At 39.9% G+C, this 27,835-nt stretch overlaps 1 protein-coding gene and 1 pseudogene across 1 annotated transcript; one reads left to right on the top strand and one right to left on the bottom strand.

The window, feature by feature from the left end:
• Positions 1-27,387, top strand: LOC139475858 (uncharacterized). Its single transcript, XM_071259067.1, has 6 exons — positions 1-130; positions 24,092-24,210; positions 24,365-24,421; positions 25,545-25,657; positions 26,493-26,637; positions 27,261-27,387. The coding sequence occupies exons 1-6, from the start codon at positions 67-69 to the stop codon at positions 27,279-27,281; spliced, it is 519 nt and encodes a 172-aa protein (XP_071115168.1). The 5' UTR covers positions 1-66; the 3' UTR covers positions 27,282-27,387.
• On the bottom strand, positions 16,900-17,627 carry LOC139474921 (uncharacterized; annotated as a pseudogene).
• Positions 27,388-27,835: the final 448 nt, after the last annotated feature.

The raw sequence follows: 27,835 nt of genomic DNA, 5'->3' as shown, positions 1-27,835 counted from the left end.
ACCAAGGTCCTATTCAGTAGTATAGTGTACTTGACACAGGACGTACAGAACGCTCCAACCGCCATCATGACTGAACAAAGCCGAATTAACATTATCAATGGAGTTGCATCCCTTCTGGTTGTAACTTGTGGTAAGTAGTTTTAAAATTAATTTGAAAATGAGATTATCAGGTTTGGGCCGATTTGTCACTATTTTCAACTTTCTGTCAGTGACCTATGAAAAGTGTGATGAAGTTGGCGTGAGCGTGACAGATCCATATTGGAATATACAGAGCTGCAAGACTGAAGATGTGTCCTCAGATAATATCTAAACATTTTAACAGGTTCAAAGTTAGTTATGGGGCGTCAGTAGTTGTGGGTTGGTGTACAAGACCATTATTACCCGGTCACTAGGGAATATAGGATGTACTTTCGGTCACGTGACCTGCGTAGGGCATTGTGGGTCATGCGTGACCTAACGATGACGTCACTTAAGGTTCCGGTGGCGTGCGCATCCACGATGGCGGCACTTCTGGTTCCGGTTGCATCCAAGAGGACGTCACATCCGGTTCCGAGGAGGTGGGCATAAATGGAAAAAAAAAGATGAAAAAGAATTGAACAGAAGCGCACGCAACATCCTTTACGTCCATTTTTTTTTTTTTTTTTTAAAAAGTGGTGTTGGTTCTGGTGATGGTGTTGGTGGAGGGAGGGAGGGAGTCGGATTCTTTGTTTTTGGTTTTGTTTTGGCGGGTGGTGATGGTGAAGAGGGTAGTCAAAGCAAGGATGAAAGCGTTCTTTCGGGAGAGATGGGTGGCCCTGAAAAGGGCCGTTTGAAGAAGAAGAAGAAAATTTTTGTGCTGCTGTCCAAGAAGCAACATCATTTCCAAACTTATTGACAAGACAAGGGTCGTCGGAGCGGAAATTGCTGCCATCTGGGTGCCCTGCGTGGCACAACTTGTTGGAAACAGGAAGCGGAAACAGACTGAATCATCCACAAAACCAGCAGCAGCCGCAACAGACAGGAAAACGGAAGTGACAGAAAAACCCGGAGATGAAACCTGTAACACCTGCTACTTTGGCCGTTGGACTCAGTGGTAGCTGCATTTACTTCCTCATCCACATAGACACAGTGGTGCAAAGACACGGATGGACTGACATCTTTCGTCTCACAGGACACTTACTGGTGTGGCTTAATCGCCTCATGTAAGTGTCCTTCTGGACGGTGTTGCAATACAGGCACTGAAATGTGCCATAATGTGCCTTCGTCCCAAGAGCATACACAGGAAGACGCATTGCCATGGAGGAGCAGTCCCAATTCTCTGCGTTGTTTTGCATGATGATGATGATGATGATGATGATCTCATAGAATGGTCCGATTGGTCCGTTCTACCGTCCTGTTCTTTTGGGTAGACATGTCCACCGCCACACCGATCAGATTGCGAAACTGTCATCCAAATTCTAAAGGTGCACCGACATTGGCAGACATGAACGTGATGTAGGAATGCCTACGTGATGTACTTTATGTCTCCATGCAAACGTAATGTCACTCGTGACTACAAACAGACGTTGTTTTGTTTTTGTTTTTATAGACATACCTCCTGTTGTCACTTGCTCATCCATGCCGAGGTGTTGGCACTCGTGTATGCCTGCATGGCGGTTTTTTTACTCGTGTCTCGATGCAAACGTGGTGCCACTCGTGACTACAAACAAACGTTACTAGAGGTATAGAGGTATAGATCGATAGACATGCGTGACGTCGTCACTTGCTCATCCACGCCGAGGTGTTGGCACTCTTGTATGCCTACATGCGTTCTGTCACTCGTGTCTCCATGCAAATGTGATGTACTTCGTGTCTCCATGCAAACGTGATGAACTTCGTGTCTCCATGCAAACGTGATGAACTTCGTGTCTCCATACAAACGTGATGAACTTCGTGTCTCCATACAAACGTGATGAACTTCGTGTCTCCATGCAAACGTGATGTACTTCGTGTCTCCATGCGAACGTGATGAACTTCGTGTCTCCATGCGAACGTGATGAACTTCGTGTCTCCATGCAAACGTGATGTACTTCGTGTCTCCATGCAAACGTGATGAACTTCGTGTCTCCATGCAAATGTGATGAACTTGGTGTCTCCATGCAAACGTATTGTCACACGTGTCTCCATGTAAACGTGGTGTCATGCGTGTCTTCAAACAGACGTTTATAAATATTATTATTTATAATGGATAAGGATAGAGAGAGATCGATAGACATACGTGATGCCACTCGTGGACACATACATACATACATACATACATACATACATACATACATACATACATAAGGGTGTACCTCCAAGATCATGGGAAGCGGTAGGAAACTGGAGGAACACTGGAAAACTGGAAACTGGAAACGCTTGGAAACTGGGAAAACAGTGGAGTAGCATGTGCCATGCGTTAGTCATTTTGCTCAGATGATCTGTCTTCTTCCTTCCCCTCCTCCTCGGACTGATGACAACGTCGCCGGCGCTTTGAAGGGTGCTTTCTTGAGGGGCTTCTGTCCTGTTTTCTTTTGCCTAGGCGTGGTGTGACGTCCGCATGGAGTTGTCTGATGCATTCTTTTAGGGCACGGACATCGCTATGCATGGCTTCTATGAGATGGAGCACTTGTGTCACTTGTGTGGCCATGTACGGCGCTGCTGGAGTCTTCTTTTGACTGGGTTCTGGGCAATCTGCAGCGAAATGGCCCACGACTTGGCAGTTGTAACATGGGCCCTGGGAAGTCTTTTTCTTATCTTGATGGTTATCTTCGGACAGACATAGTTGCAGTGACCTTGAGTGTGGCACTCGCTACATGTCACTTCAGGGCAGTACAGGTAACTGTGACTGTCTGCCTGACACTTCATACAGTTGTATCGAAATGACATGGTTGATCTCTCCTTCAGTGCTAGGATTGTGACGGTGTGCGCGGCTTCGCTCTTGTTTTTTTATAGCAGAGACACTGACACCCTGCTTCCTGATTGGTCCACCACGCAGCGCACCGATTGGTCCAATCCAGCGCCTGGCCTGAATCCCAGTTTTCCAAAACGGACCGACCCTTGTGTTTCTTTTCCATAGGAAATGGATTTTACCATGGGAGAGAAAGCACATCCCCGATTCGACCAATCAGAGTCTCGAATAGGGTGAGCACGGCCTCTGATTGGTCCACAACCCAAACGTCTGATTGGTCAGATTTCGATTCTGTATTTTTCTTGGTCAGCTGTCGATCCTGTTTTTCTCTGGGGACTGTGCATGACGATTCTATCCTAAAGACAACACAACACATCTATTTTTATTCAATTTTGTAATCCCCACTCACATGAACCAACACAACAAAACAAAAAGTCACAGGATGAGGGGCGTCCATGTGATTTTTGTGAATATTTTTTCTTTTTCTTTTTTCATTCCTAAACAGGAAACTTTGTCACTAGGAGTGAACTAGAGTGAACTCTGCTCTTCTCTTCCATGCTTCTTCGGACAACAAACGTCTGTATTTTTCGTTCACTTCTCCATCAGGACAAAACCAAACAATATTCGAAGGGGACTTTGACGTGCTTCAGATGTTCTCTCACCTTTTCAGACACCCACTCAGTATCGGGGACATTTCGGGATGTTGGCATGGCATTCATAGACCGTCTTTGCCCCATATACCTCGACGGCGGTGGAGGCGACGGTGATGTCTCTGGTCTCATAGGTGATGGTTTTGGTGATAACCCATGTACGTGTTTTTTATGACGAAGTAAGACATCTCTTCTAGAAAATGTCTTCCCACAGTCTAAACACCATGTGGACTCCATGACGTCTTGAATGTTACTGACGATGTGATAAGACTCTATCCTGTGTTCTGGGTGACTGACACCAGACAACTGATCTTTCAAGCATGGCCTTTCCCTTTTATCTATTTTTCTTTAGTTTTCTTTACTTTTACAACGAGCCTGTGCACAGACATGACAGACAGACAGACAGCGTTGACGGCATCTTTGCATGTCACTGACGATGTGATAAGACTCTATCCTGTGTACTGGGATGACTGACACCAGGCAGCTGATCTTCCCAGCATGACCTTTCTCTTTTATCTATTTTTTTCTTTACTTTTACAACGAGCATGTGCACAGACATGACAGACAGACAGACAACGTAGACAACATCTCAACTCAGCCTCTACCCTCGGTTTGGCACCCTATTGGAGTTGAGATAAATCAAGACACAAAGAGTCAGTTCAATCAATCACTGTTTAATAATAACAACAACAACAACCAGATACATAGGAAATACGAAAAGACAACTGAGGAGGGAGTGCTTTGCATGTCCCTTCAACAACGCGAAAACCTTTAATCTTTCATCTTCAAGCTCTTCAAGTGAACTCCTTTTCACCTCCATTCCTGGCGTGCTGGAGGTGCAGATCGGGGTCGGTTTCCATGAGATAACTTAACCAGTTCATACAGGCCCGGGAATAGTTTCTCTTGCGTTGGTAGCTTTGAGGTGGAAGATTGGCTATGGTATCGGGTATCTGATCGTGTTTTCGGAAGGATTTCATGGTGAACGAAGGGAGCGTCATCACCTCCACAAAGGGATCCATGCGAACCGTCCTGATGGCGTTCTGTCGGAAGTCAGCACATCTACGTCTCAAAATATCGACATCGCTCTGACAGTAGGCTAAGAGTTCTTCTTGCAAGTCAAACAAGGCTCCTTGAACTTTCTTGGTATGCCACTGGAGTAAGACAGTATGCTCCGCGAGAGACATGCCATTGGGATCATACATGACGGCTGGTGGATAGGGACCTCTGTAGGTCTGGTTGGCTTCGGTATTGAAAAAATGAGGAAAATACCCTTTCTTCAGTTCATTCAGTCCAAAGGTCTTTGGAAATGCTTTCAGCGGGTAGGGTATGAAATTCAAACTGTCTTCGAAACACAATTGTCCCAGGGTCGCCTGTAAAATCTGTTGTCCATTCCGAATCTTGGTGGGGAGTTTCACAAGATGTGAATCTTGGTGGGGAGTTTCACCAGATGTGGGTACAACCCCTTCTTGTCTCCATGGACAGTGTTCACACAACTCCTTTGTCACTTGACGGATGCATCGTCCACATCCTAAGTGCACCACGCACAAATTTCGGATGTGCTTCCCCGTGTCTTGCCTACATTCAAAATCATAGAAGACGTATTTGACGTTGTCTCGTCGGTGTTGGTTGTAGCATTCCTCCCCCTCCTCTCCCTCTTGGGGTGGTTGATACCTAGACCAATACGATCCCCCTTTTGGCCTGACATCTGTTGATAGAAGTCCTCAATCACCCTGTGAAATAAAGATGGTAGTTCTATGGGAATTTTGTCCAGTGGTATGGTTTCCATGTAGTCTGGGTTGAATGTCAAATGATAAGTATGGATAGCGGTTCTTAATTTGTTTGCTTGTCATGATGGCGATGAGTGTCTGATGTAACGCCTGCTCTCCTTGATTTATAGACAACCCATCCTAAAAACAGGATCGAAACCTGACCAATCAGTGGCTTGGGTTGTCGACCAATCAGAAGACAGCACCAAACAATCAGAAGACAGCACCCGAGCCTTGTTGTGATTTCTCTTCCATGGAAAAAAACCATTTCCTATGGAAACAAAACACAAGGGTCGTGTCATTTTGGAAAACCAGGCCTCAGGTCAGGCGCCGGAATGCACCAATCAGCGCGCTGCGTTGCAAACCAATCAAAACAGGGACCATTTTGATCCTATAAAGCAAGAGAGCACACACTCGAGTGGGTCAGTGTCACTTGCGAAATAAAAAATCCTCATCACATTGAGAATGGCAGAGACGAAGAAGAGTTGTACAAATGCTTGTGAGGGAGACATAGTGACTGATAATGCAGATGCTTGTGGACCCTGGAGTAAGAGTACGGATGCTTGTGATGGAAGGTCGCCACTCAGTAACACACCATCACCATATTATCTACACTTTCAAAGAAGGCTCGCTTCGTTTGAAGCGTGGCCGACTTAAATGAACTAGACCACTGAACAGATGGCCCATGCAGGAAGCGTGTACACGCAGGGTGCTGATGGTGTGTACTGTTTCCAATGCCACGTGCGGCTGAGAAGATGGGCGTCCCACGATGATCCTTGGGTGGAACACCACAAGTGGTCCCCACACTGCGACTACCTCAAGCTGACCGGTCTGGTGAGACACAAGAAGAAGCTACAGCTACACTATCTCTGCGAAGAGAATGTGAATCAGAGCAATGCAAATGGTGTAGCATGACCGTCTGCCTAGGAGGACGATTCTCCTTCCTGGTTTCACGTTCATGTTCCGGTTCCCGTTCCCGTTCCCGTTTCCAGTTTCATCTTTCTTTCCTCCAACGGCCCTTTTCTCCAGAAAGAACGTTTTCATCCTTGCTTTGACTACCCTCTTCACCATCACCACCCGCCAAAAAAAAAAAAAAAAAAAAGAACCCGACTCCCTCCCTCCCTCCCTCCTTCCCTCCCTACCTCCTTCCCTCCCTCCACCAACACCACCACCACCAACACCACTTTTTAAAAAACAAAGAAAAAATGAACTTAAATTGTGTTACGTGCGCTTCTGTTTTTTCATATATATTTTTCATTTACGAGCGCTTCTTATGCCCTCCTCCTAGGTACCGGATGTGACGTCCTTTTGGAGGCGCACGTCTCCCCAGAACCGGAAGTGCCGCCATCTTGGAGGCGCACGCAACCGGAACCCTACGCAGGTCACGTGACCAGAAGTACCCGATCCTATGTTCCCTAGTGACCGGGTGATAATGGTCCTGTACTCCAGCCCACAACTACTGACTTCACCTGTTGCATCGTCCTCTGTGTAGTGTGTTTGTCTCATGAGAGTAGAATTCGAAGTTAAAGTCATATCGGGATTATATTATATTATTGTTATGGTTATAATGATGATTTATTGCCCGAGCTTTGACTTAAAAAGAAACATACACAATTTTTACGTTATTTACATTGTATATACAGCTTACGACAACTATATTCAAACATGTCTTTGAATGGCATTTAGAGGTGATACACATAAGGAAGAGAATTTATGGAGTATATTTTTACTCACCTGATGAAGGAGGAAGAATATACTCCTAAACGTTTTGTTCCTCTTATAAAGAAGTTGACATCCATAAATTCTCTTCCTTATAAATGTATTCTGTCATAATAGAGCATTGTCTCTCACACAAATGTTTTGTCCACCACAGAAATGTTTTGTCCACCACATAAATGTTTGTACAAGTACATCAGCATCAGTGGATTCACTGATACGTGCATACGAGTTAAGAAATAAATGTTTCATCCAATACACCTGCCTAATGAAATTATATCGCATTCGTTTTCCATAAACAGTAAATAAAAGTCTAAGAAAACATGAAAGAACGAATAAAATCGTTTACATAAACTATCACTATTGAGGTTCAAGTGTTCCAAAGCATAGAAAAGACAACATGTTTGGCAGGTAAATCATTTTGTTGGTTGTGTACATGAGTAAATAAGTGAAGTAAATGTTCAGGTTCTTCTAAAATCGGTATGTATACTCTGCAAAGAGAGAAAAGCAAATGTGATTTCAGATGGCATCGGTGTCCCATGGAAGCAGTCAGATCCCGAATTGCGGCTTGGGGAATGTTCACCCACTCTGCCTGCAGTGCTCGTGCCAACTGTAGGAGATTTTGTGGTTGTTGCTGACATGCTCGCAATCGTTGATCCGGTGCAAAACACTACTCACTCACTTCTTCCATGTACACAGGCCCTTTATCCTACTTGTCAGTGCACAGAAGGTGCCACTTGTAATCCCTTGTTATGGGATTGAGTGAGACTGATAACTCCATTTACCCCAGCACAATGACATAAACAATTATTTGACAGTGAGTTGTAGTATAGATACAACCGCTGCGTAGAACTATACTAGAATCATCCTTGCGAGATGAAATGTTGTTGTTCTTGGAGTCTACAATCATCTTCTGACTGACCTTAGTTATAACATGGCAATTTCATTTCAATATGCAATGACTAACGTGACAGAAACTGTCCACTGGAGCTTGTTTACTATTAGAAACAAGATTGCAAAATTTGTTTTGTTTTTTATCATTTCTGCTACCGGTAGAGCGGGACGAATTTGTCATGCTTACGCTTTTCGCGATCGCATGGCGTCATCACGAATTTTCAGCGATCGATTCATATAATTTTCACCACCAATTTGCCTTTTATGAAAAATTGAATCTGTTTTTTTTCTGTCGTTCATGAAGGCAAAGAGCATATCATTTACATATTATTTATATGACAGATTAACTACAGTCGAACCTCATTGTGTCAAACTCGTTGGGACCTGAAAAAGAGTTTGAGTTATTCGGGCTTCAAGACATCAGGAAACTTTTCTGCTTAATTTGGACACTCTGGACCCCAAGACGAGAATTTGACACATCAAAGTTCGACACAACGAGGTTCGACTGTATAGTTATATGAAAGAATCGGGTGTTCTTTAACTTCTCAAAATCCTATAACGACCTACAAAATCTGTATATCATACATAAAAAATGTAACATGTTCTTCTTGAGCCATTTAATTGATAGACCTGGTAATATTTTGAAGGCATCTACCAGTACATCTCCAAACAAGACTTCAATAATAAGCGTAGAAGGATTATGTATTGCACTCAAGTTACAAAATTTGTGCAACTAAACGATACAACAGACGCTTGGAATGAATTTCTTAATGATAAAACAGAAAATAATTTTACTAACCCAGGATTTGAAAGAGTTAATGAATCAATAAGAACTTATGTATGGGCAAATAATGGTGCACCATCGCAAACAGGAACGGGAATAATTGGTTCTGGGAACGCGCTTGATGCGCAAAAACAGTTTGTCGCAAACGTAGAGGATGCTATTAATTCACCAGTTGACATACCATCTTCTATTAAACATTATCAAGATGTATTACTGTACGCTCAATGCAAAGTAGACTACGTTTATGCGCCGGGACTATACATGTCTCCGAGTAATATGGAACTTAAGATCAGTCAAGTGATAGGCTATAATAATAAAATTGTTATTGCTACCAATCAACAAAAAACAGGTATAAATTAAGATATTAACACTGAATTAATAACGCAAACAAACACAGGCAAAAGGGAAAATAGTCAAGCCACACACCACATGTTTCGCAACCGCAACAACCACAAGTGCTACCACATATTACAGCTAAAAATCAACAACATATCGATGAAAAAACAGCGCTTATAGTAGGTAGAGTCACGTCTGGTTTACTCAGGATTTGGATAAATAGTTCTTAATGAACTGATTTGATTTGGATAAATAGTCTTTAACGGATAATCACAACAGCCTGGCAACTGCTAAGATCAGTGCCCACAAGTTTCTACTTAGCTAATAAATTCAAGAGCCAGGAAACAATACTTCCTATTATACTGGGAAGTGCAGATGCGGCTTTCCCAACGAGCTTTCCCAGTGCTTCTCCTAATGCTTTTAAATGCTTTTTTATCTACTCTTTTACACCATTTTTATCACTAGGCGGTGTGCCACCTCCTGTACCACCACCGGTTAATGCGAGAGTCAAAGTTGATATAATAAATCCCAATGCGGTTAAAATACTGGCAATGGTTATCCCCTGTTCTCTGAACAATGTTTTAATTTTATCGGCCAGTGTAGTATCTTTGTTGAGGACTTGATCGATAGTTTCTCAAATTCGACTTATTTGTGAAACAAAGTGCCTTTCTATTACTCAAAGCAGCTTTGAGGCGGGCCGATCTTTCTTCTTCTAAGTTACGCAATCTTTCTCCAGTGCAGCGTCCGCCTGTTCAAGTTTTGTTTTCTCATAAGCTATATGCTTGTCGAGTTCAGATAGCTTGGCTATATTATTGATGAGTTCTCCCCCCATTGTTTGCATTGCCTTGTCAATGCCTCGTAATTCCGTAATACTGAGCCCCGAGTCTGGTGATACCTGTAACATGGAATTATCATAGTAGGTATCCAAGATTTCTCCTAGTCTGTCCGAGGCCAGCTTCAAGCTTTCTTCCAATTATCTTTATCTATGGCACCGAGTTCAGTTGGCACACTCCGAAAACCTTAGTAGTCCTCGCAGAAAGTTTTTCTTGTGAGTAGGTTACAAAACCTAATTCATTACGAACAATGTTGATGCCATGTTTACTGGCTATCGTAGACAAGGCTAGGGGCTTATAAGTACGAGAATTCATAAGATCAACATCCGGAGAGCCATGCAGTTGCAATATTTCTTTACTATCTATCATAAACTTTGAATAGTCACGACCAATAGGAGTTTCTTTTAAGTCATCGTAATAATCATTAACGGCTGGTTTCAAAACTTCAACGTTAAGATTCGTAAAGCTGGTTTCATCAGTACCCTCTTCGATTGTACTCGGGTTATCTAGATTAAAATCTTCCATTTTTATATTAAGCATAAGGTTACATAATTTCAATATAACAATGTCTTCGCAATACGGATGCAAGTTAAAACCCACAACATAGACTTCGGGATCCATTAGGGATAAAAGCAATTCGCCAGTCTGTAACTATGACAAGTAACCCGAGTACCATTGATCAGAATCAAACACTTCTCGTTCACTTTCCTAATCTCGGCGCACATGATGTGTTAGTTCCAGGAACCACCCGATTATCATTTACACTAGTTTGAATTCTTCTGACGCTATCAGGGAGCTCATTCAGAACATAGGTCGTGGGATTGTTAAGAAAATACTGATTAAAATTAGCGGTAATGAAGTTTTGAGTATTTGCGACATCGATGTACACTTCTGTTACATGGATCTCTGGAGAACGGCTAAAGAATGGGAAAACTTACAGTACCAAGGTATTTGTAATCAGAACACATTGAGAATGCGTGTTGGTGCTGATAGTGGTGATAATACTGTCGTAGGAGATAAGGATGTTGCTGATGCATTAGGTAATCGATTCTATATTCCGCTAGACTTTGAATTACTAGATAGTCGCATGCCCTTTTATCAAGCATCCCTAGGCGATAGATTAGAATACGAACTCACTTTTAATGACTACAGCAGAGTACTCAAAGCTACTGAAGACCCTACTAGCTATTCTAGTGACAATATCTCAGTGGAGTATGATATGATAACAGATCCTGAATTAGCCAGACAAATTCGTAACCAGTATACGGGAAGTTTAGCCATTTTTTACGATCGCGTGGTTCGACACCAAAAGATCACCAGGACCAAAAGAGATACGACGTGGAATATCAATCTAAACGTCCCAGCGAGATCGTTGAAGGGTATTTTAATGTTGTTTGAGGGCCCCTCTGAAGCATTTGCAAGAGATACAGAGAAGTTCTACAACCCCAAGATTACATAAGTGGAATTGACTATCGAGGGTGTGCCTAATCAACTATATAGTCAAGGCATGCGAGCATATCAACAGTGGCATGAGATTAAAAAACTCTCTTCTATGAAACGAAGCCCAGAAGTTAACTCGGTTGTGAAAGATCTGTCTCTCTGGGATGCGTCGATGGCTGAATTCCTTACCACGAAGTATGCACTATGGCTCGACATGCGAACTACAGACAATGACTAACTACATGGCAGTGGGCGGAGAATAGAAAATGCCAGTGAGAGTATTACTATACAGATAACGAAGCGTCAGGAAGCGGCTGGTAAATTAAACATATATTTGTACGTGATTATGGACGTGCAACTTAATATACAGAATGGAAGATTCATGCCTGCGATCTATTAATAATCTTTTACCTAAAGAACCGCAATTCGCTATCATCTGCAGGCAAACCTTTTGTGGAAAAAGGGCTTTTCTTCTAGATATTTTACATTATCGCAACGTTTTCGACCATATTATTATTCTTTGCCAGACTATAAGCGTTAATAAAACATACCTATCGAGAGATTGGGTAATGAATGATCCCGAGGTGTACAAAGTTGATCCAGGCGATCGTTTACAAGTCTATTTACGAGTATGTTACGAAAAAGGCAAAGGAAAATCAACCCTTTTCATAATAGACAACTGCAGTGCGAGTAAAGAACTTACCAAAAAGAAAGATATGCTTTCATATTTAGCATTCTCCGGTCGGCATACCCAGCATAGCGTTTGGGTACTTACTCAAAATTACAACTCTGTCCTGAAAGATCTCAGAGAGCAGATCCAATGGGTAGCCCTGTTTCATTGCAAGACCGAGATTCATTTGAGTAATGTCTATGCGAAAATGATGTTATTTATACCAAGCTCGAGCGAGATAAAGTCAGAAAACTGTTTGCGGAAACGAAGCACTGTAAACTTGTATTAAAAAAACGGTCAACCAGCTGCTTATGCAATTGCTTAGCAAAAATAAAGCAAAAATAGCAACTGCTGAGCAAAAATATAGCAACTGCTTAGCAAAAATATAGCAAATAAAGCAACTGCTTAGCAAAAATATAGCAAAAATAGCAACTGCTGAGCAAAAATATAGCAACTGCTAAGCAAAAATATAACAAAAATAGCTAAATTTAGCAAAAATACGATAAATTGAACATAAGCGGTTATTATGTAATAATGTGGTTTGAAATCCTCATTCTTTCACAACAGTTTATTATTTCAGGCTGTATTGGATATGTTATATTTTATTATGTTAAACTTATCTCCTTAGGTATTACATTATGGAATGCAACGAACTTATCGAACAAATGCTCAAAGAACTTGATCAACATGCTGAAGTAGTTACAGATAAATCTTTAGATAAACATAGAGAAAGACTCGTGGCTTTGGTAGCCGGTGGAAAATGTTCCTAATATTTGGGGGAAAATTATACTACTGAAAAAATTGATAACATGACCGATGAAGTAATTAAAAAACTGTACGCGCATTACGAGCCTAGACTGGGAGCTACCATGACTCAATAGGTTCGGCTATGTTCCAACTATACACAGTCGTAGCTAGTACGATTCTTCCTATCCCGGCAGAACATCGCCTGTATTTATGCGAATCTCTCGAGAAAGACCCATTCATCGAACAGCTATAATCGCAGTAATTGTGAGTTTTATCATAGATACGGAATGTTCTTAGCGCCGGTGACCACCGCTTTAATAATGGCTAGGTATTGTCAATTAATAATAATGGAGACTTAAGTGACACTGATTGTGGAGACACAACAACAAGTACAAACCACGACTGCACAACAAGTGAACGAGGAAACACAAGCGATCGCACAAACACAACAAGCCCGAGTGACTAAGAATCCTCGAAAAGTCGCACCTGGTAGGAAGGCAAAACTAATACACAATTCAAATATTGAACATAGCACGATTAAAACTTGGGCTCCCTACATACTGGGGGTTGTTGCTATAGCGGTAGTATGGTTGTTTTATAAGACCGGAGAAGAGAAAACGTCACCAGCGTCACAAGTTCAATTAGAGTTGAGCCCTCATGTAGTGTTATTAAAGCATGACAACTCCAGTTACAGACGGTAAAATGTTGGTAACGCAACGTATCATTCAACGGAGGTCGGCGGCTTGGCCATTGGTTATGATATCGGTATTATGATTCTTGATATTGGATTGGCAATGGCAACAAAAGATATGCTCATCAAACAAGGGCTTATCCCAGAAGACATAATGAAGTAATTAAACATTTGAATATTTTATAAACATAGCATGGCAACAATTGCGATGATGGTCGGTGGGGCTATTGTTAATGCTCTAGCTTTTGGGGGGAGTAATTATTTATTTTGTAACCTTAGGTTCCGGGTACTTTACCCTTCTACCTTTGGTCACTTGTACTTATCAACCACTCCTTGGTTCTAGGGATGATGTAGCTCTCTCAAAATCACAAGTCAGATGGTTTGCTCCAGTCCTTTTTATTTATGGTAGAATTAATCATAAATATACACACATGGTCCTCAGATAAGTTCTTGTTGTTGCCTGAATTACTTAAGTACAACACAAACCTAGATGATGCATGAAAAGCCTGATGGTTTTTCTGATGAACGTTTAACTCTACTTCTTTTCTGACTCGGGATCCCAAAACCACAGTGAACCTTTCTGTTCAGCTACATGCTCCCGACTCCCCGCACCACTCTCGGACAACTAACAAAATACTATCGATGATAATTTTAGTTCTCCCTCCAAAATCACATTTGACATCATGAGAAATGAGTAATAATGGTCATTCCCAAATTTCCATAGTAATTAGTTTTACCATCAAGCCCTTCGGACTAACACATTAGATTACCTGCATAAGGTCATTGGTCAACTCAGACATACTCATATAATCAAGTACCCTTAAGTACTCTGCCAGAGTGGAAGACATTCCAATCAAGCAGTAGTACTCAGAAATAATTGATCACCTCAAGTCTAACCATTTTGTTCCATCCATCTATCTCCCTTCTGACATTCCCATTTCAAGACCAATTCTACTAATTCATTGTACTAATGAAAAGTTTATACTCTATCACTTAAGAGAAGCAAAACCAATAATCACTTGCCCCAGGGGTGATGCCCTCACCCTGCTCAATCACTTCTCTCATATGCGTCTATATTTTACCCAAAAGCTTAGTTTAGTAAACTACATTTTTAAGTAAATACCAAAAACCCCTTTTCTCAAATACCCTGGTTATACACTCCCTTCCTGTTGTAGAGCATGTTCCATGCGATTGACCAATGATAATAAAATATAAGATGCAAATACAATAGTACAATAACAATATGTAACAACTTGTGTGTGTATGCATCTGAGGACCAGGAAAATCAATACAATGAAATTTTACAAGGTAATGTCTCAGATAGGATCTGTCTAGGGTTGTACCCATCTGAGAATAATAACATGTGTAGGCTTACAAAGGCATAATCAAATTATTATTCTTTGTAAAATTTTCGCTTTTTCAGTAAATTCAGATTGGTAAATAAAAACATTTCTTAACGTTTTGATTTTATATATATTTAGACATCTGAGCATTTTTCTTCAGGCAAAAAAAAATCACAATAGTATCACAACACCAATAACCAACTGGTGATCAGTTTCAGAGTTCTACATATACAATATATAATCTTTCTATTCTGTATCACCGAACATGTTGCATGTCAGAATGTTCTATGACATATTCAACTTACTCTGACTCTTATGGTCTCGATCCAATGGGAAAAGTTCTCCATATCAAATGATCAAAAATGTCCTGGAAGTTTATTAAGAAATGATTCTCTCCATCATGTTATAGAATGAGGTTGCTCATTCCTACATGTATGACAGTGACAACTTTGACTCTGATGTCCAAAAGAGTTAATTGTCCAAAATTTAGTCATTTGTAAATCAAATAGGAAATCATTTTAAATTCATGCATTACACTCCATGAAGTTCTCTTCAACTGAAGATTACAACAGTTTGTTCTTATAATTTCTCAAGTAAATGTTGAAATTTAAATTCAGCATATGTACTCAGTAAACAAACAACATCTCACCTGACTCCACAATCACAATAGTTTTGGGTTTTTTTCAATATAAAAACAACATCAACTTATCGTAAAGTCAATGGACATGCACATATATAGAGTATTTTCCAATGTCTCATTGGCCAGTGATCGCACGTGCAATCTATCAACAAATATTCAAGTCATCAAACATGCAACAACATACATATTCCTAATGGTAAAACTCTTTACAAGTGTTATTGTAGAACACATCTGCATCTACCAATACAGTATATGTTTTCAAACATCAATGAACTCCTGCGATGCAATGCAATGCACCATATACAACATACTGGTAACATATAACAGATAGATTTTCTCTCATGAAATTCAACATATGTTTTTCTCATATGGTAAGTGTACCTATTCATATATGTTATAAATAAATGCATATAGGTAAGCACAAAAGCATAAAACATGTAGTAAAAGTAACATCTTGAATACAGTATAACATCAACATTTATACAAGAGGACACTAGTATGTCTGAGATCACTTAATTTTTTAAAACTGTGACATTTCTGTGACGTATGATTCACCTGAAGACTAATATTCCCTCACCTATCTCTAAGCAGAATTGTTCGAGATAGTTCGAGATCTTGGGCAATTCAGTAGTGAATATATGATACCATGTCTGTTCATACGTTAAGTCGTCCCATATATCGGAAGGTATTACACCAGAGATAGATATCCAGAATGCATGTCGTCAATGGTACTGAGTTCCACACCATTAGTAGTGTCATCACCACCTTAAGTGTGAAGCCTAAGGGTCCTTTAAAACGCAAATATCCAAGTTATCTCTCAAATTTTAAATCTGATCTCAGTTCCTACTCTGTTATCCCAATGAAGCCATATCTTCCCAAAGTGAAAAACAATAAACAACAATCCCAATTGATCGTCACCAATGTACCATACAACATATTACTCTCCCATAAATATTGCCTAGCAACATTAAGTTAACTGCAGAACACAACGCTTATGTTCATACAGTTCCAGATCATGTGTCAATAATATGCTGTACTTGTGGGTCAGTTGAATATTTTTAAGTTAAAAAGGCCTTGTTTTTAAACAACTTCTGATTTGTTACATCTTCAATCCCAGTAATAGATAACCGTATGTCCTTTTTCACTCCTATCGTTGTGTCTGTGTCAGCATCATAACTCATGAAAAAAAAACAAAAAAAAAACTCTTTAATATTCCGTCTGTACTCTCTTGAAACATTTCCTCACCTCAACAGGAGGTATACAACAGCCTTCTGACTCGGCAAAACTCTTCTGTACAAATATGATTGGCCAATCATCTACACACCATGACGGATTTATAGGTCTTCACCCAGGCTACGAGACAAATTGACCCTCTGTCCTTCGTCCCGAGTGAATTCATCGTTATTATTTGACTGTCTTCAATATACTCAGCAACTTGAGGTAGAAACACATCTACCTCACCACTAGAGACTGTCAGGCATCTAGTATGAAAAGTTCCCTCCCGTTCGACTATTTTCTGCACTGGTCAGTAAGGATACTTGTCCAACGAACTCCTCTATAACAGAAACAAGTCTGTCTTTCTCTGATTTGGCAAGTCCAAATGCAGCCTCTGCTATTCTTGCACTTTCCAGGACTTGATCCTTCATCTCATGCAATCTTGTCAAAATGAACTGTTTAATGTGAGGTTGAGAATTCCTAATGACGGCATCCATGAGAAAGTTTTTGTCCAGTCTATCAAGACGTTTTGCCTCATATTGCAATTCTTGAAAAAAGTCTTCAAAATCCTCATACTGTTTCTGTTTCCTGTTATAAGGCTTGTCTAGTCTTTCATATCTTTTTGCTGAATTTAGTTTGTACCTTGCAAGGAAAGCTGTCTTCACCTCATTCCAGGAATTTCCACTAAAGGTCTTGAGCTTCATGCCACTTTAAAGCATTTTTGTCTAACCATAAACTAAATGCTGTCTTTGTCCATTCTTCTGAATAATCATGTAAAGAATTAAATTTCTCATATCTGCTTAACCATGAACTTGCAATTTCTTGATCACTTCCATTGAATTTCTCAAGAGAAAACTGACTTAGGGAAAAAAGCTCTTGCTAAAGCAGCAAAACTCTTGTCTAATTTGTCCTTATTTCCAAGTCCTCGTGAAAATAAACTGTCATTTGTCTCTGTAATATCAGAGGCAGAACAATTTTCATTATCATGAAACATTTTGAGTCTCTTTGGTTCTTCTCTGACAATATGTGAATGTCCAACTTCAAAGTCAGGATTTCAAGACTTCTCGTTTTCAGTGTAGGTGATAAGAGATAATAACAGTAAAGTCAAGATCACCTTAAAACTTTCCATCCCAAACTGTCCTGTGTAGTAGCGAACTAAGGGAAATCAATACCACCTCCCTGCAAGTGAGGCAACTGACCAACACTTAGTAATCAACAACTGCTCCCCCTAGTGCCACTGTCCCTCTGTGAGGCCGGGCAAGCAAGTTTCTAACACTTCTTAATGAAGCCTGTATAATAAGCATGGATACATGGCTGAAGTAGAACTGCCTTCTTGTTGCATTCACACTTCCACAATCATATAAATGTAAGATATGGTTCGTCCATCAGTTCTTAAGTCTTGATTTCTGCCTCTGGTGGGTCTTCATGAAACAAATTTTCTTGAGCATTGGCACAAAAAGTCTGAAAAGCACCTTACCTTGCAGACTTTCCTCCTGTCAGGAACCACAGTCTCACTTCACTGTAAGTTTTCCCGCTCCTTGTTTTCATGAGATGAGCATGGTATGGTGATCTTAGAGCATTTCCGCCATATGTAACCTTAGGTTCCGGGTACTTTACCCTTCTACCTTTGGTCACTTGTACTTATCAACCACTCCTTGGTTCTAGGGATGATGTAGCTCTCTCAAAATCACAAGTCAGATGGTTTGCTCCAGTCCTTTTTATTTATGATAGAATCAATCATAAATATACACACATGGTCCTCAGATAAGTTCTTGTTGTTGCCTAAGTTACTTAAGTACAACACAAACCTAGATGATGGTAGAGATGGTAAATATCATTATACGCAGAAAGATAGTTTTAGCAGACTTTTTGACGATCAAACAAAACATAAGGGAAAGAAATATTTCTGTGAAAGATGCCTGCATGGGTACAGCAGACAAGATCTATTAGAAGCACATAAAGAAGACTGCAGAGGTGTTGGACAGACTGCAATCAGGATCGATGTGCCTAAAGAGGGAAAAAATATATTAAAATTTGAACATTATTGTAATCAAATGCCAGTACCATACATAATTTACGCTGATTTTGAAGCGCTTATTAAACCTATAGAAAGTACCAAACGCAATACTGAATGTAGTTTTCATACAAAACTCAAGAACATATTCCTTGTGGGTTTGGATTTATAGTAGTAAGGGAAATGGGGATTCCGTAAGAGATCATTGCCACGTCACGGGTAATTATTGGGGAGCCGCGTATAACGAGTGTAACTTGAAACTAAAAATGAATTCTCAAACAATACCCATCCCCGTTGTGTTTCATAACCTTAGAGGATATGATTCTCATCGAATCATGCAAGCTATTTCAAAGACCGACGGCAGTTTAACGTGCATTCCTAATAATATGGAAAAATATATTTCATTCTCGTCGACTAAAACTATACATTATACAGACAAGGATGTGAAAGCCAGAATAAAGCAAAGTAATAGGCTTAGATTCATAGACTCCGTACAGTTTCTCATATCTTCCCTGGACAATTTAGCTAATGCGAACAATCCTGATGACTTTGCAATAACAAATCAATATACTGATCGGTTAACACCGCATTTGTTGCAAAGAAAAGGTGTATATCCTTACAAATATATGGATGATTGGTCTAGATTCGTTGAAACTAAATTACCACCCCTTGAATCATTCTATAGTAACTTAACAGAATCTAAAATAACCGATGCCGATTATGAACACGCTCTGACGGTGTGGGATAAATTAGGTTGTAAGAATTTAGTTGATTATCACGATCTGTTCTTAAAAACCGATGTACTGTTACTCGCCGATATATTTGAGATATTTAGAAAGACATGTTTAAACCAGTACGGCTTGGACCCGGCATTGTACTATTCCAGTCCCGGGCTGTCGTGGGATGCATTGTTGAAGGAGACAGGTGTAGAGCTAAAAATACTCACCGATTACGATATGCACTTGTTTATTGAGAAAGGATTAAGAGGTGGTATATTGATGATGGCTAAAAGGTATTCTAAGGCTAATAATAAATTAGTGGAAGGATATGATCCGAGTAAACCCGATACGCACATATTATATCTCGACGTCAACAATTTGTATGGATGGGCTATGAGTCAACCTTTACCCACTGGTGGTTTTGAGTGGGTTGATGTGAATGATATCGATGTGATATCGATCCCCACATATTCCGATAAAGGGTACATACTAGAAGTTGACTTGGAATATCCAACAGAGTTACATAAAGACCATAACAGTTATCCGCTAGCTCCTGAAAGATTAATGGTTATAATGATTGGATGTTGGAATATCAACACTCATTGATGGGTAATACTAGGTTAGCTAACGTAGAAAAACTCGTACCAAATTTGATGGATAAGACAAAATATATAGTTCACTCCAGAAATCTCCAGTTATATCTACCGTTAGGTATGAAACTAAAGAAAATACACAGAGTTCTAAAGTTTGATCAAAGCCCTTTGATGGAGCCCTATATAAGACTGAATACAGATTTAAGAAAAATGGCTACCAGCGATTTCAAAAAGAACCTATATAAGCTCATGAATAACTCATGAATAACTCATTTGGAAAAACTATGGAGAATCTAAGGAAGCGTGTTGATGTTAAATTGGTCAGATCTAATGAGGAAGAAAGGAAACTTATAGCCAGTCCAGCTTTTAACAGAAGCAAGCTATTAAGATACTCGATAACGACTTAGCCGCACTACATATGCAGAAGAGTAATATAAAATTCAACAGACCGTGTATGAGTATTCTTAAATGTCAAAACACTTAATGTATGACTTTTATGACAACGAACTTAAGAAGCAGTCCGGTGATAGATGTGAGGTGTTATATACCGACAGATTCTTTGTTGATGGAAATACAAATCCGAGAATGTGTATAAAGATATGGCAGAAAAAATAGATATGTACGACACGAGTGAATACCCAAAAGGTAATCCACTGCACAGCGTAGTAAATAAAAAGGTGTTAGGTAATATGAAGGATGAATGTGCTGGGACCCCTATAGCGGAGTATGTCGGATTAAGACCTAAGATGTATTCTATAAAGAAGTCTGATAATGGGGAGATACGAAAAGCTAAGGGTGTTAAGAAGTATGTAGTAGGCATATCAAACACGAACAGTATAAAGAATCATTATTCAATGGTAGAACATTCAAACACGAGATGAACACTTTAAGAAGTGACAATCACAGGATATATGGATTAAGAATGAACAAGACATTATTATCCCCCTTAGATACAAAGAGATGGATTGATAATGATGGTGTAACTACCTACACTTATGGTTATGGCGGTAATACTGTACCGTTGGGAACTATGAGCAACTCTTCTCGTACAAATGCCCTGCCCGGTCCATCTTTAAGATAATAAAGAATAGGCTCGCCTTCTTTCGTAACCAACCGACTAATGTTATATATCTTAAGGGACCAAATCGGATGGGTTGCGGGACGTTGGCCTCCTTCGAGTTCACCGGGCTGGTATAAATATCTTACGCTAACTCTATCTGGAAGTTTTTGTTCTTTGACTCTCCTTCGGAAGTCACAGATTCGGAAGTCACAGATTTCATTTTAATCGCATCGGATGGTTTCTTCCCGATTAATCTTGTTACTTCATTATTCAGCGCTGATACAACAGCTGATAATTGTGTCACCCATTCGGTTGATCTTAATCGATCCAATTTCATTTCAATCCCATACTGATATCCAAACAAACATTCCGCTGATGTCCGGTTAAATCTTTCAATGATAGCTTGACTACGGTGGGCCTCTTTTTCACCACGCCTGATTTCGACATCGTGTTTTGTTAACAGTTTAGTTACTGATCCCATAAACCCACCAACAGGATCTACTTGAAATAGCTAAGGCCATTTTATCGGTCCGCGTTTATATATGTGACTTAGTGCATTAGCTACTTCTGTTAAATCTTTCGAGGTTAATGGCTCAGCCACTTTGTAACGACTAGCCACATCAACTACGGTTAAAGCATATTTATACGTTTTGTGCCTTACCTTATCATGGGGAAGATAAAAGAGGTCAGCCTGATGAACTTCATTCGTTGTAAAAATATCTAACTTCTTCCTCTGTATATAACGCAGTGCCGGTAAGTATATTTGCCACATCGCTTGTTTCTTTAACCAATCCTTGGCCACATCTTTGGATACCTTAGCCGCAGTTGCTAATTTTTGTATTGCTCCTATACCTTTCCAATATCCTCATTGGCTACAGTAAATTTTATTCATTATTAATTAATATTGATGATTCTTTTAATACGAATCATGGCGATCGTATTTATATCATAGAAGCATTGATAGGGTTCGAAAAAGGTTCAGGTAGTGGTGTGCTAGAGCCCTTTTCTTTACAATTTAGCTTAGTCTCATGACGATTATGTGTGTGCATCATCGTTTACACATAAACATTCCCTCTGTAGTAGCAGTATAGGTGTATAAATCTGGTTCCAGTGGAAGTGGTCCAGAACCCCCATTCCCTTTACTACTGTATTCTTTTCATATAGTATAGGCATCGTCAACTACGAACAGGCTACTTATTAGGTTAAAGTATCATCTACTCCATACATCAACAGGTTGACTCACACCCTTGAATATAACGTTACAGCAGTCTTAATGATCATATTTTGATGATCTAATGCTTCAACGTTTGAAGACTTAAAGTCTGATTTAGTAGGTAAAGTGTTAAAATGTGCGAATGTTCGTTTTTATCGGTCATTTATATCGAAGAAACGTTACAGCCCTGAGCAACGCGCACATTAACGTTACAGGCAATGAGGCTGACAGCAGTTCACCAGTTATGACCTGTGCTTAATATGCGCCCTGCACGGACTTCAGACTTCACCAGCTGAAATAGAATGCCATTATCCCATGGTTATAGACCACCTTGTTATATGCCAAAGTCAGTTCGAGTTTTAAGAGGATTACATATTTGCCTTTCTTGAATATTTTCCCTGTTAAAGGGACATACAAGCAAGACATATACCAAGTATAGGTGTCTGCTGGTTTTTGTGTTCGCTAAAAGAATCGAACTGTCGTGTATCAGGTGCCGCATCCTACAATTTTGCAACAGCGCCGTAGTGTGAACATTCTTAACAATTAATACACCAAGATGTGTAAGTTGTTTTCATGAAACTTATTTTGGTGAAAATTGATCATGACACGAAAGCCTTTTGAAATGAGCATTCAATCTTCATGTCAAAGTACGCATAAATTCATACAACCGCGATTCAGCTTATAATCGACTTCATAATTATTTTCTTTGAATCTCAATTTCAAACTGTTATTCCTTTAAAACCGTAATGTATTTTGTGTTATGCTTGCTCTAAATGAAATAAAAATAATAAATAAGTAAAATTATATAAATGATTTATTAATTATTCTGTTCCACATGTGAAACCTTTTAAGAATTTCAGTACAAAGTAAAATCGTAACATTTAGTCATTTCAAGTATAACGTCATTTCGTTACGATGGCGTCATGCCGTTATTTAAGAAATGTAGACAACGTACCTTTTCACGTTTTCCATCATGAATGATCGCTTCATTTCTGTCGTATTCAACGTGGAGCGATGCATGTACTCGCTATCGAACTCGAACTGTGTATTAGATCCGTTGCCGTTACTTACGAATTATGAGATAAACCAACTTTATTTGAATAAATATACCTGTAATAGTTAGGCATCGGAAGCTTCGATCTAAAGCGCTTAGTTCTAAATTTAAATAAGAGGTATCTAATCTACTGTTAGACTACCTCAAATTTCAAAACACAGCAGGTTTACCTTCATTCTACTGTGATGACAAGAACGCTTTAAAATCTGTAATCTGTTGGAACTAAACATGGGTCAATATGTCAGCTGTCTTACAACATTTCGAAAAGGGTCACAGACAGTCACAAAAGTAACAAATATTACTCAAGTTTAAGATGAAAATCATTTAAATATTAATATATATTTGGATATTATAATGTAAATGTAAAACAATAATTCACTCTTCTCGACACTAAATAATAAAGAAATAAATATACACTTAATAGAAATAAATAAAAGCAACAAATCCCTTTCCACATTTATAAGACTTTCGGTGGTATTATTCCGACTACATCATCAGCATGGTTTTTTTTAAATCACCATCCAACAGTGATACAGAACAGAACAGCCTACAAAAAGGCTACAAAAAGTAGCATGTGAAATGTGACGTATAATAGTGATGGCAGCTATAATAGTTATTTAAATGTAGCCATTACTATTTTACAATATTTTGACAATTGTTTGATGACACCTTGATGAAACAACTTCTCTCAGTCTCTCAAAGCTGTCTGAAGAGGATGATTACTCTGTAAGACTGCCAATACTTGTTAAGCCGCTGATGTGCTCCGACTAGGTGTCAATATTACTCACTCACCTTTTCTTCGCAGGTGTCATCTACAGCTCTCTGACTGGTGCCCTGATACATAAGGCGAAAGAGATTGTTCAAACTCTAACCGGCTTCAACATCTCCTTCTCTAACCTTCCTGTGTGGGCGTTGGGTTTTGCGGTAAGAGATTTCAGTACTCCTGTTATACATGCTGCCTGGTAAGTCTAGACACAACATTTCATTTGTTCGTAAGCAAAACAACAATGTCGTTATTCCAACCACATTTTCTCATCTGTCTATCAACTTATGTATCTATCGACACTCCTGTTTTCAGTACATCGTCCCTGGAATCATTGGTGTCATCGCCACAGTTGTTAGAGCGAAGGGTGGGGTAAGTTGAAACCTAATCATGACATCTATCTTCACGTGGCTATGCAAGTTGTATTGGTGTTCAAAGTCACAAGGAACAGATGTCTTCGAAGCCCAATTGTGCCCGTTGAGGTTGTTCCATGTCAATATGTCTCTGGAATATTGCACGGTGGCGTGTTTCTATAACCAAACACCCATTAAATGATCATTGTGGTTACATCCGATCATTTTCGCGAACACCTGTTACCGTCACTATTTGACAGTAATTCATAAATACTTGCTCAAGATACAGTTGGAATCGTAAATGTAATCATTAACTCAGCTTTTCGCAGAGATTTGTTATTATTGTGGAAAGGGTTTTGTCGCTCTTATCTATATGTAATTGTAAAATGTTTGGGAGTTTGCGCTTTCATCGCATATGGATACTTTTATTCGATACATATCTTTTCTGTTCTCAGTCCCTAATTTCAACAACGTGCTTCTCGGCAAGGTCAATGCCAAATTAATGAAATACTATATTAAGTAGAATTAAGTTTTTATAACCACCAGAACAACTTACTTGTCTGTTTCCACATTCTGCAAAGGATTCTGGTTCAGTTATCACGACAGCTTGTGACGTTACCATTGTCATGACGTCATCTCAATAATGTTTAATACTGATGACCTTTTATTTCACAATGTCGACAAACGTTATGTGTTTCTGTTTGGGAATGTCCGGAATGGTCAATTGGAACTGCAAGCGTCAGCCAAATGTTTGAATTGTTGACATTTCCGGATACACACGAGAACCTGTTAATGTGAAAATATATAATGGTTATCTCCTGACATCTGTTTCCGCCGACTTGTGAAGATCCGGGGTAGAATAGGTCTTCCGCAACCCGTGCTTGCCGTAAGGGGCGACTATGCTTGTCGTAAGAGCGACTAACGGGATCGGGTGGTCAGGCTTGATGACTTGGTTGATGCATATCCCAATTGCGTAGATCAATGTTCATGATGTCAATCACTAGACTGTCTGGTCCAGAATCGATCATTTACAGACCGTCATTATATAGCTGGAATATTGCTGAGTGCGGCGTTAAACAAAAAAACAAAAACAAATTACAATCGACACATGTACACTCTATACCTACTTCTTCCTTTTTCAGTACATCACTCACATGGTGTTCTCCATCCTCACGCTTCTGATCATGGGGATCTTCGCCATGGTTGGAATCGTTGCCCTTCGTGCTCTGGCTACCGTCAGTGTACCATCATGCAGGTTTGTTTCTTTGTGCGGCAATATTCCAGTTACATGACTCCAAACTGCGTGGATCGATGCCCATGATATCAATCACTAGATTGTCTGGTCCAGACTCGATTATTTACAGACCGCCGTCAAATAGCTGGAATATTGCTGAGTGTGGTGTTAAACAACAAACCAACCAACCAACCAACCAGTTATATGACAGCGATCTGTAAATAATCGAGTCTGGACCGCACAATCCAGTTATGGTATCTTGAACACCGATCTACGCAATTGGGATACAATGACATGCATTAACCGTTAGTCGCCTCTTCCGACAAACAAGGGTTCCTGAAAACCAATTCCAAACCGGCCTTGACGTTATATCAACACACAATCATCATATTATAATTAGGATTCAACTTACCCCACCCTTGACGTTATATATTTAACATTTGCTTCCCAGGTTCGCTCCCATTGTGAGACCGCCTCCATGGTCTAGTGGTAGAGCGTCCGCCCGGAGAGCGGAAGGTCCGGGGTTCGATGGTACTTGTTGTTACCCTGTCTGGCGCTCGGCGTTTAGGGACTAAAGCAAGGACTGGTCAGGACTATAAATCGGCATCATTCCGGACTAGTACAAGCAGCCACACACACACGTGCATTCACGTCGCTATATAAGTGCAATAATCTTGGACGCGACGTTAAACCCAATTTCACCTCACCTCACCTCTAATTGTGATTCTTGGTCACATATATGTAGGTCTACATTTGGCTAGCATTCACTGAAATACCAGGAATGCTGCCAAACGAGGCATAATATCACACCATTCAGTCCTTCAAGTGATGTTTGTTGTCGGTTCAGTCTATTCAGTTCATTGGGTGTCAAAAGTGCTGCATGCGCTCAAGCCGAGTCCATCTATGGAATGGGAGTAGGGGCAATCATCATGATCGTGTTCGGCTGGATCTTCGCCCTGGTATCGACAATCCTCTCTGGTATTATGGCTTGCAAGCGAGAGGTACGTTGATGTGAGAACATAAAAGTCAGTGAAAGTGTTCATTTTTAAAATTGTGTATTTATAACGAGTGAGTGAGTGAGTGAGTGAGTGAGTGAGTGAGTGAGTGAGTGAGTGAGTGGGTGGGTGGGTGGGTGGGTGGGTGGGTGGATGGGTGAGTGAGTGAGTGAGTTAGTGAGTGAGCATGGTTTTAAGCTGCAACATTAGCAACATCCCTTCACACTTTGTACACATGTGGGCAATTGAACCCGGGCCTTGGACGTGACAAGCGAACGCTTTAACCAATAGGCCCCGCCCCGTCTTCTGTGTGAAGTCTTACCGTATGAATAATACATGCATGGTTCTAAATTTAATACGTTCAAGTTGTAACGGTATTAATTTTCAAAGCTCTATGTTGAAAGGACATTCCATACACACCAACATATTCAGGAAACAACACCCACAAATCAACAATATGATAACATATACATGTCTATAGATCAACATTGTGTGAGACATAATTGAACACTTCCTCAGGTATGGCTGCCTGACATATTCATATTATTTGTTTCAGCATTGTGTAGGTCGTAACATACCAATATTCTAACAGCAATAATCATCTTATTTTACCCCGTCTTCACTTTCAGGACGTGAGCAACCCAGTGTAGTTTGGCTCTAAGCCTTATTAGTCAACAGGCGAAGATTTAAGCTACTCTAAGATCATGAGGTCAGAAGACTGTTGCCATTACCAGACACTGGATGTATTATATTAAGTTACGCTGTTTCAGTTATCAAGTACTTAAGACCACAGGTCTAAAACAAGATGTTACCCACATGTTAACAGTTCGTCTTCATTTGAACATCAATATTTATGTGGGCATACATAATTGGTAATTGTGTTGTTTAATTTTGAATAACATGTCGTGGTGCAAACATATATAGAATACCAAACGAGCTCCCGTGTAATACCAATTTTATGAAACGAGTGAATAGTTCCACCTTAAGAATTCAGGGTTCCTTTCCAGAAAGTTGTCGTTGTGCTAAGGTTATCAATAACTCCCATATACCTAGACGTACAAGTGTCGTGGCGCTACGATCGCCTTTTGGCATGGGGTCCTGCATCACAAAGTTTACAATCAAGTCACAATACCCGATGACGTAATTTGTGAATTTTTGTTGCAATATCCACTCTTCTACCTAGGCATTTGTGTATTTAAGATCA

Source organism: Haliotis cracherodii, unplaced genomic scaffold (assembly GCF_022045235.1).
Source record: "Haliotis cracherodii isolate W230 unplaced genomic scaffold, xgHalCrac1.p SCAF_3, whole genome shotgun sequence".
In the NCBI taxonomy this organism is placed as follows: domain Eukaryota; kingdom Metazoa; phylum Mollusca; class Gastropoda; order Lepetellida; family Haliotidae; genus Haliotis; species Haliotis cracherodii.
The sequence above is the reverse complement of the archived record's forward strand: the minus strand, read 5'-3'. Positions and strand labels throughout refer to the sequence as shown.

What these genes read in the sequence shown, in the direction of transcription:
- LOC139475858 (XM_071259067.1), top strand. Translation starts at nt 67, where the DNA reads ATGACTGAACAAAGCCGAATTAACATTATCAATGGAGTTGCATCCCTT. An exon ending in CCTTCTGGTTGTAACTTGTG is followed by an intron (nt 131 to 24,091) that starts GTAAGTAGTTTT and finishes TTTTCTTCGCAG; the next exon opens with GTGTCATCTACAGCTCTCTG. An exon ending in TTATGGCTTGCAAGCGAGAG is followed by an intron (nt 26,638 to 27,260) that starts GTACGTTGATGT and finishes CTTCACTTTCAG; the next exon opens with GACGTGAGCAACCCAGTGTA.